The sequence below is a fragment of the Hydractinia symbiolongicarpus genome, chromosome 4, assembly GCF_029227915.1.
Source record: "Hydractinia symbiolongicarpus strain clone_291-10 chromosome 4, HSymV2.1, whole genome shotgun sequence".
NCBI classification, from domain to species: domain Eukaryota; kingdom Metazoa; phylum Cnidaria; class Hydrozoa; order Anthoathecata; family Hydractiniidae; genus Hydractinia; species Hydractinia symbiolongicarpus.
In genome coordinates, this window is record NC_079878.1 from 26,105,697 (window position 1) to 26,116,066 (window position 10,370).

Below are 10,370 nucleotides of genomic sequence, written 5' to 3' on the forward strand. Positions count from 1 at the left end.
CTTTCTAGGCCCACCTCCCAACGGATACTATATTTTAGTCTTTATGGATTGGAAATCGAAATTCCCAGAAATCGGGTTTCTAAAAAGCACCAATTCTGCAGCCGTCATTAAACTTTTCGAAAGAATAGTTAGCCTATTTGGCTATCCGAACAAACTAGTTAGTGACAACGGACCACCATTCAAATCTTTTGAAATCTGTAAATACATGAAAAAAAAGGAATTATGCATCGCAGGATCATACTGGCCTCAAGCCAACGGTCAGATCGAACGCTTTATGGGAGCACTGGCAAACAGTCTCAGAAAAGCCTCCATTGAAAACCGAGACTGGCAAATTGCATGCTACAACTTCCTGCTATCTTATCGTACTACACCTCACAGTACAACCAATGCCGCTCCGGCGGACCTGATTTTCAATCGTAAAATCAAAACGACTTTACCTGACTGGACAAATCACGTTGACGTAAACACTGATGATTTATCTACTGACCACATCCACAAATCGCAACGCATGTTTAACGAAGGTACACAAACGAGGCGGGAAAATACCTTCAAAATCGGCGACCAGGTACTAGTACGACTGCCCTACCGAGATAAATTTAGAACAAAATTCGATCCGCATCCATACATCATCATACAAAAAAACCACTCCATGATCACCGCAACCGCTGCCGACAACTCTCATACTATCACACGAAATAGCACACACTTTAAACCATTGCCCAAAACGGCACCACTACCACATTTCCAACAAAGAGGAGCAGATATCGAGGAAAAAGACGAAAACAATGAAGAAGAACAACCAAGCGGAAGCAGCCACACAAACGAACCCACCGTCATCTCACGCCCTCGAAAACAATACCCTAAGAGACGCATGAGACCAATAGAACAATGGAGAAAATACTAGCAGTAGATTTAGTTAACAGAACTGCACATGACATATAAATGAAGAAAGGGGGAGATGTCATATTGCCAACCTGGTGCATACCAAGTGGCCAACTTGGTATGCACACTATGAACAACAAGAGCACATTTTTGTAAATATTGAGTTAGAGAAGATTACGCTCTGAATACAAAAATAAGAGTCATTTGGATCAATAGAGTCTAAGAAAAAAGTTAAAATGCGTTATATAGTAATAAGTATAACTAGTTATTGAAGAATCAACACCATTTTTTGGTTTATTTACCTTTGCAAATTGTCATAATTTTTACATTACTATTGTTTCTTTTTATGTATCTTAATAAACATAAATAACTACCTAGCTATACCCAATTTAACTATATTTAACTGGGTGTCCTAGCTACTGTAGCTAATGCTAGCTTCAAACTCCATTAGCTAGTTAACCTATGAGTTATGCTATTCCCCCTTTTTAGCTATTTATAGCTACCTTAGTCACGCTTAGGGATGGTTTTTGAGCACAATGATAAACCAGTTACGTCGTAAAATTTAAATTCTAGAGGTTTTGAACCTCTAAAGAATATGCTCACATAAAAGAACACAATTTTTCCTTTTTCCAAGGAGATAATTGGCACAAAAATTGAACAAACAAACAGAGATAGCAGGAGAGGACTTCTGTAAAGGGTACAAGGGTTTCGAATCAGAATCCTGAACCAAGGTACCCAAAATGTCTACTGAGTCACCTCAAAAGAGTTCTGCAAACAGTCTTCAGGAGGAACTAGACATTTCCTTCATTCATAACTTTTCATCTGTCCTACTCTGTACAATCTTGTGTAACTGGGGTAAGAAGTAGAGTCCTCACTCTCCAAGATAAGACCAGTGCATAAGACCAATATTTTGTGTTTTTTGAGTGAGGTAATAAGTGGAGTCGTCACTCTCCAAAGATAGGACCTGGTACAGTCAAACCCCTTGCTGGCGTAATTTTTTTTGGTTTTCGCTTTTATTTTGACCGGGGTAATAAGTGGAGTTGTCACTCTCCAAAGACAAGACTACAAAAAAAAATAATAATGATAATAAAAAATTAAGAATAATCAAACCCCCTTGCTGACATAAGCCGGAAGTTGTGGTGCCGACTGCAATTTACCTAACTTCTTCAGGGAAAAGGATGTAAGGTTGTACACCATTAAGCAAGCTTTGTTTGCAAGGGACCACTGGGCTGTCGTTGCAATGAAACCACCTACCATGCACTTGGTTATAAGCAACAGTAGTGTAATGGCCATTGTTCTAATTTTCAGAGTGGTTAATTACAGCCCTTAAGTTGTAGTGCTTGCGACAAGAGACTTCACTGTCTACAGTGATAGGTATAGCAGCGGTGCCCGGGTAAGATGTGACAGGAGAGCAAACCTTAGACACAAGACCTTTGTTATAGGCAAAGCGCTTTAATTGCAGAACCAAAATTGAACTGCACTCTGCGACCTGTTTTTCAACTGTTGCATTTTGATAACTATTGCAGTAGTGACAGAAGTACGAGTTAACACCCGACAATTCTTCGCTCTCCAAAAAGTTATCTATTGAAGATTGTACAGTCGATGTCAAGGGCAGTTGAAAAAATGGACTTACTTGCTCAGAGGTGCTAATATCATTAAACCAGAAAAAAAAAATTTCAGAAATTTGTATACCTGCTGTTACTTTTATCTTATAGATCTTGAAGTGCTGATCAAGAAAATATATAGGATCATGTATCTTAGACAAACGGTTGCAGAGATATTAGGGTTTAAAGGTTTTTTGATGACGTTATAATGTTATTTGGCTTCAAAGTTTTAAGTGCGCTGTAATTGCTTTACTAATTTAATATAGGACACTAGTCGATAAAGCCCGTGGAACATCCACTGAGGCAGGATAAAAATGAAAAAGAAGCGTCATTTGATGCTGATCAAGAAAATGTATATGATCATGTGCTTTTCATGAGCGGTTAATGAGATATTAGAGTACCAACCCGTCCAGTCCGAAACAGATTTGGGGACCTAGGTTTAGGAAACTTACCCAAATTGGTCCCAAGTGGTCCCTAGTTACGCACGCGGTGAAAAATCATTGACGTCACCAACTCGTTTCCAAGTTATTTAGCCTCAAAGTTTTAGGTGCACTGTAATGGCTTCATTAATTTAATATAGGATATTGACGTTAAAGTTGTGTTATTTTCGTCGCGCCGTAACGTCTGAATATTTACCATATTAGACATGCATTTTTCGGCAACATCAAAGGAAAATGAAGACATCCACTTTGCCTGTCACAGAGACACGGTACTGGCGTATTAATATATAGATAGTCGATAAGGCCCGTGGAAAAATCCACTTAGGCAAAAGCCCAATGAATAAATAGATTGCTTTAGATGCTTTGCTGACCTCAGCAGTGCATATACAAAAAAATCTTACACCAAATATCAGATATCAAATAGCATTAAATCCTCCACACAAATCTTACACAAAATAAAAAAAAGAACAGCATGCAAGGTGCAAAATCTAGTTGATAAAAAGTTACAACATACCTTATCGGTAAAAAAAGTCGGCAAAAAGTGACCAAATTTTGGCTAGGTGACTAAATTTTTTAGCGACCAATTTTTTTACCGACATTTTTTTTTGCCGACCGAAAATTTTTACCGACTTTTTTTTTACCGACTAGTAATATTTGCCGATTTTTTGAATTACTTTTTAACCTCCAATTTTTTAGTTTTTTGACTTTCCAAAGTGATTCCAGGGATTCTAATCAAATTTAGACTTTGTCGTTTTATGAAGCCTCATCCGTAATATTATACGGAGTATACACCAAATAGCGGAGCTCCGCTATATTATGTCTTTGTATACACTAAGTTTGAACCAATTGAACCAATAGCTTTCTCTTAAACCCACGTGAGATGATAAAAGCAAATAATTTCTCGGTTAATGATTGGTTCAATTATTTATGACCATAATTGGTGGAGAGCTTTTTCACAGAGTTAGTGTATAATGATCCTGTAAAACCAAACCTGGTAAAGGAGAAAGAAAATTAAAGAAGTTCTTTTGAATTCCTACTGTTTAATTTAATGCTAACAATGGTATCTTTGTAATATAAACATCAAAAACAACATAATCAACAACAACAAACTGTTCATACAAATAGCAGAGAAAAATAAGTAAATATTTTAACAACGAAAAGGGTTTTCAATTCTTTCCAAGACAGCATTAGCAGATTCCACTGCTTCTGTTATACCAGCAGCTTTGAAGCCATTTAATATCATTTTATCTTGAGCACATAAGAATTCATAAAGTTTTGAAATCCATTTAGCATGCATCACCTTTAATTCGGTTAGATTAAGCGACACTTTAATATCTGCAGGTCTTATGCCTTTCTCTAACTGCTGGGAAACTTGATGAAAAAACCATTCATTGTAACAATTGGAAATGAACGATTTTGCTGGCTTGTTCAAGGTTATATCCAGTGGTTGAAACTTATTTGTTAGGTTGTGGGGCACTATTATAACTCTGCAAGAATTCTTTCGCCACAGTTGAAGAACAGTTTCGTTATCCTGCCCCTTGAATGTATCCATGATTATTAACGATAGTTGCTCCTTTGGATAATTCAGATTTACTTTGACTTTATCCAGGTACGGAAAAATAATATCTTCAAATAGCTCCATTGATTTTTCAGTATTTGACCAATGATTGCTGGAAAATGTAACATTAAAGCCAGTTGGAAAATCAAACTTTGGGAGGCATCTTTTTGTTTTGCCTTCATAGATAAGTTAAATCGGGAGAAACTTACCAGTCATGCTGATAACAAAAGTAGCTGTTATTTGCCTCTTATCATCGATGCCTTTAATTGGAACAGTTTTTGCTCCTTTTGGATTGAAAGTGTATTTTCCAGGAGACACATAAGATAAAGGAGTTTGGTCCAAATTTAATATAAGATCCTTAGGAATATCATCGTCGCTGACAACAGCGGAAATTTGTCGTTGAAATGTGAGCTTTTCTTCAAGTAAAAATTGTTCACTTGGCTCGATTTTGCCGGTCGTTCCTTTTCGTTTAGACCATGCCATTGATTTCAATACATTTCTAGCCCAGCCTCCTGTAAGTACAATATGACCACCGAATTCTTTAAGTTTTGATGGACAGTTTGCCTTGACGACTCCATTACCAATTGCTATAACCATTTTTCTTGAAATAGCACCTCCAGCCAGACGTACTCCAGTTATCACATCTCTCACTTTAAGCATAAGTTCGTCTGGTAAGAGGTTTGGCCTACCTTTCTTCTCGTGTACAGTAGATGAAACAGAGTGATTTTTGTTCTTCTGAATCTTTTTTTTCCAATTATTCACTGACGTTCGGAAGAAAGTATATTTTGGATACTTTTTCTTGAATTTCTCCAGTGCCGATTTGGTGCCATTCAAAAGAGCGTATTCTCCAACTTCATTCTTTATGTTGCTTGGAACTGATGAGTATTTCTTTTTGTTTTTTGGTTGAACAAACGCTTTCATCTCTTATAATAATACGCTAAGTGTGTCTGTCTGTCACTTTTGCAAACACGATATTTTTTACCACCCGAATGCGCGAGTTTTTCGAGTTTTTTTGTTTTGTTTACATTTGTCTCGCAGCCGTTAGAAACCACGTGATAGAAAATAAGCAGTATGATTCGTTCAAATACGTACTTTCGAACGGGACGGCATTCGAATAGAAAGTTTCCTTGGCGTAAAAACAAACAAACAAAAAAATTGTTTTTAAAGTTCTCGCGACAAAAGACGAACTTAAAAAACTTAAAAAATTTAGAAGAGAAAGAAAAAGGCGAATTAACAAAAAAAAACCGTGAGCAAATAAAAAGAACAACAAATAATACAGTTAATGAGAAGTGTAAAGGGGATTTACAGGTAAAGTTTTAAATACTCTCTCCTCTTTCACTGTTGTGTTAATAGATAGGGTAGCTAATACATCTTTGTTTTCAAATATAAAAATATAAAAATGTTGATGGTATTTTTTAAAATACAGAGAACAAATCACATTTTAATAAATATAGCTACAGCACATCAGCTAGCTTTCAAGTTAACTATGAGTTTTACTTTTACTACGTTAAGAAATATCCTATTCAGGCGGAAATGTAGGTGCGCATAAATAAAAGTGAAATAAAAAGAGAAGGGAAATGTTTCTTATACTTTCGTTTTCTGATTTGTTTATAACAACAAAGCTAGCATAATTGTATCCCCAGGTGCGTAACTAATCTGCGTGTTTAATTATTTAAAATGCTACACAAATGTGTTGAGCACATGGATCGTTGTTTACAGTGTTGTATAAAAAGTTTAGTTAAAAGCTAAAGATTTCAGTCATAGTTAGTTAGTTAAGAAAAAGAAAGGAAAGAAGTAGCCATAGTTGTAGCCATAGTTGTAGATAAAGACAGCAAAATATCAGTTTATCTACATTTTTTAGCAGTCTAACTAGCTTCTTTACATCACTACTCACGTCATCCTTATCTGTTTGCCTGCCACAAGACTGTTACAAATGTGTGAAAAGAAGCCTGTCTAGCTAAAGTATCCTATATATATACCTAAGTTAAAAGAGTTTCTCTTTCTATTATGGTTTTTAGTATAGATACAAGACCAAAACAAAGGTTATCAGAATCTATATAACTTGGAACATAGAAACTGCGAGTAAGAAATTCTATAGTTCTTAAATTTGAACAAGTTAGCTTCATTAATAATTATACATATATATAGATCATTTTCTGAATCCTAATTCCAGATGTATGGAAGATGGTGTTTGCACAAAAAGTTTTCCAAAGAACTTTTTAGCATCTACGGTAGCTGAAGTCAACGGATATCCATTATATAGACGTCGTGATAATGGTATACATATCAATGTCAATAATGTTGACGTAGATAATCGCTGGATTGTTCCATATAATCCATGGCTTTCCAAGAAATACAATGCACATATAAACTTGGAGGCGTGCATGTCTGTTAAATCTGTTAAATACCTCTATAAATATATTTATAAAGGTCATGATTGTGCCAACATTGAGATCAATGAACGTATTGATCATGATGAGGTGCAGACATTTTTAGATGCACGGTATGTCAGTGCACCGGAAGCCATATGGCGTCTTTTTGAATTTACCATGCACCAACAATCTCATGTTGTCCATAGATTGCCAGTGCACTTGCCAAAAAACCATATTGTTTATTTTCAGCAAGGACAGGCTGAAGAGGCTCTGGACAGAGCTGCAGATCAGGCTACAAAATTAACAGCTTGGTTTGTGTTAAATGCAGAGAATCATGATGCTCGCCAATATATGTATCCAGACATTCCTCTTCATTTTGTTTTTAATAAGAACAAAGTTTGGAAACCAAGACAACGCGGTCATGGTAAAATTGTGTCCAGAATGTATAGTGTGAGTCCTCGCACAGGTGAGCTTTTTTATTTACGTATGTTGCTATTGCATACACCTGGTGCAACTTCTTTTGAAGATTTACGAACTGTCAATGGCAATGTTGCTGAAACATTTCGTGACGCCTGTTTATTGCGTGGTCTCCTGCAAGATGATACTGAATGGAACAATACTTTGCAGGAAGCTGTTAACTTTCAGATGCCTCGACAATTAAGGCAACTGTTTGCTGTGATACTTACTCACTGCGAACCTTCTGATCCTTTTACTTTGTGGACAAGGTACAAGGATGCAATGTATGAAGATTATATTCGCCAAATGAATGAGGAACATGCTGAGTACAGGCTGCTTCAAGATATTAATTCTGTACTTAGGCAATTTGGTAAATCTCTTACTGATTATAATCTTCCTCATTTAGATGAATTACCCCCAGCTGAAAACATTGATGTAGCTATGGAGGCTGAAAGAGCTTCTCAACTAAGGGCTCAACTTACTGACGAACAGACTGCACTGGCTAATGCAGTCATAGAAGCTGTTGTAAATGTTGCTAACAATGCAGCCCAAAACAACCGTCTGTTTTATTTAGAAGGTGCTGGTGGTAGTGGTAAAACCTTTACTTATAATTACCGTATTTCTGAACTTACAGGTAGGGGTTTTCAAGTTGGAACTGCTGCATTTACTGGCATAGCAGCAACACTTTTGAAAAAGGGTACCACCATTCATAGACTATTCCGGTTACCTGTTCCTATTGTAGAGAACAGTACATGCAAGATAACCCCGGTTTCTGCTTATGCTGCAGAATTGCGACAAAAGAGTCTATTTTTACTTGATGAAGCTTCCATGATTCCTAAGCATGCTTTTCATGCAATAGATCGTCTTCTACAAGATATTTGTAATAATGAGCTTCCATTTGGAGGTAAAGTTGTTCTTTTAGGTGGTAATTTTTCACAGTTACTGCCTGTTGTCAGAAAAGGAAAACCAACTGAAATTGTGGACATGTGTTTAAAAAGTTCTCCATTATGGCACTTGGTTAAAGAATTTCGATTACATCGAAACATGAGAACAAGGCCAGGAGAACAACAATTTGCTGCATGGCTTCTGCAACTTGGGAAAGGTGTTTTACCTGTTCGGGAGCAAGAACCTTTCCAAGGCGCAATTGAAGTGCCATCCCAATGTGTGATACAAAATGAATGTATTGTTGATACTTTGTTTAGGAATCTTTCACCGGAAATTATGGCATCATCTGTGGTACTAACACCCACAAATGATGACTCACTAACCATTAATGATCAGGTGTTGGCGCTGTTGCCTGGTGAAGAAAAAGTTTATTTTAGCGCAGATGATGTTGTGTGTGATGAGGAGGAGGAACGGAATCAATATCCGGTAGAATTTTTAAATAGTATCACACCTTCAGGTATGCCTCCTCATTGCCTTAAATTAAAAACTGGTGCCATTGTTATGTTATTAAGAAACATAAACATGAATAATGGTTTATGTAATGGCACTCGACTAATTATAAGACGTCTTCATGACAACTGTGTCGATGCTGAAGTACTCACTGGCAATGCCATTGGAGATAGGGTACTTATTCCAAGGGTGCAACTTGCACCTTCGGATGCAGGTATGCCTTTTGTTTTACGTCGCAGACAGCTTCCACTAAGGCTGTCTGTCTTATGCTATGACAATAAACAAGGCACAAGGTCAAACCTTTGAAAAGGTTGGAATATTGTTGCGCAGGCCATGTTTTTCTCATGGTCAGCTGTATGTTGCTTTTTCTAGAGCAAGAGCATTTGGTGATGTTCGAGTAAGTGTTGTTCCCTCATCCAGGCAAGGGCTTTTTAATAGGGAATGTTATACTCAAAATGTGGTTTACCGTCAGGTTCTTACATAATTTATTGAACAATTGTGTTGTAGTATATGTAATGCAAATATAAAGTAAACAAAATAGATAATTTGCTCTTTATATCTATTCGCCGTGTTGTGCGAAATGTACTGCCAACATGAGAGTAGCGTGCACTGTTGATGGGGGTAAATGTTCCTATTCGGTGCACCCATGTCTTATACATTTATAAGGCTCATCAGAATAATTAGGGTTCAGCAGTATCCTAAAGTCAGGGGGGGAGGTTTTTATCTGATAAGAAAAGTCTTGGAAAACAAAATAATATCTTTTGACTGTACTGAACAGGATGGTAATTTCGTATTCACATTTAAAAACAGTGAATTTGGGAAGAGTGCTACAACCCTTACAAAAAGCTGATGATACTACTTTTTTGCGGATATTTATTTTGGCTTTTTCAAATTTATTGTATGCAAAAAATATGTTGTGAATCCTAAAAGTACAGTATTGATACATTTTATTTAAATGTTGTGTTGCACATGCATCTCTTTTTCTTTAGGTGAAGTGCAAAGTCCTATGGCTTACCTTCGCGTGGTGCACTTTGTTAAGTGATTAGCATATGAACGTATAAATTTAAAAATGATTTATTGTAAACTAAGGACTAAGAAAAGAAATTTGCAACATAAATTATTTCTAAGTCCGCTTTCTCATATATTCTGCAACATCAATTATTGCGGTTTAAGGCTGTGCAAAATTTTGTGCAGTATTTTTAATTAAACTAGCTGTAAATCTTTATATATCAGAACAAACAAAAAACACTTAGAAACACTTAGAAAATTTGAAATGATTGAAATGATTGTGGCTTTACTGATTTTTTGCACCTTTTGAACGTGAGGAAACATTAAAATCAGGTGTTCTAACAACTTTAAAAATAATATCAGCGTTTATTTCAGGGTGTTAAACGGGAGTAAAAACTCGATCTTTAAATTGAATTTTAAACTCAATCTTATAAAATAAAAAATATGAGGTAAAAAAATCCTTATTTGATTAAATTTTTAAAGTAAGAAGTCTGTAAAAATAGATAAAAAAAAAACATACAGATACGAAAAAGGTTGAAGATGGATAAACAGAATAGGGTTAAGTCAAACTTTAACTATACGTCTGGGTTTAATTCAACTGAAATTCATTAACAAAAAAACCGATTGAAGTTTTTAGGATGGAATTTTTTAATAT

At 36.0% G+C, this 10,370-nt stretch overlaps 1 protein-coding gene across 1 annotated transcript; it reads left to right on the forward strand.

Moving 5' to 3' along the window:
- Positions 1–6,661: 6,661 nt before the first annotated feature.
- LOC130642388 (uncharacterized) lies at positions 6,662–9,700 on the forward strand. The gene is made up of 4 exons (XM_057449474.1): positions 6,662–8,921; positions 9,080–9,104; positions 9,486–9,605; positions 9,697–9,700. The coding sequence occupies exons 1-4, from the start codon at positions 6,662–6,664 to the stop codon at positions 9,698–9,700; spliced, it is 2,409 nt and encodes an 802-aa protein (XP_057305457.1).
- Positions 9,701–10,370: the final 670 nt, after the last annotated feature.

Bases quoted from the DNA above. Each gene is read 5' to 3' on its own strand.
- LOC130642388 (XM_057449474.1), top strand. From the start codon at position 6,662: ATGGAAGATGGTGTTTGCACAAAAAGTTTTCCAAAGAACTTTTTAGCA. The intron at 8,922-9,079 runs GTATGCCTTTTG...TGCTTTTTCTAG, and splicing joins ACTTGCACCTTCGGATGCAG to AGCAAGAGCATTTGGTGATG. The intron at 9,105-9,485 runs GTAAGTGTTGTT...TGTACTGAACAG, and splicing joins GAGCATTTGGTGATGTTCGA to GATGGTAATTTCGTATTCAC.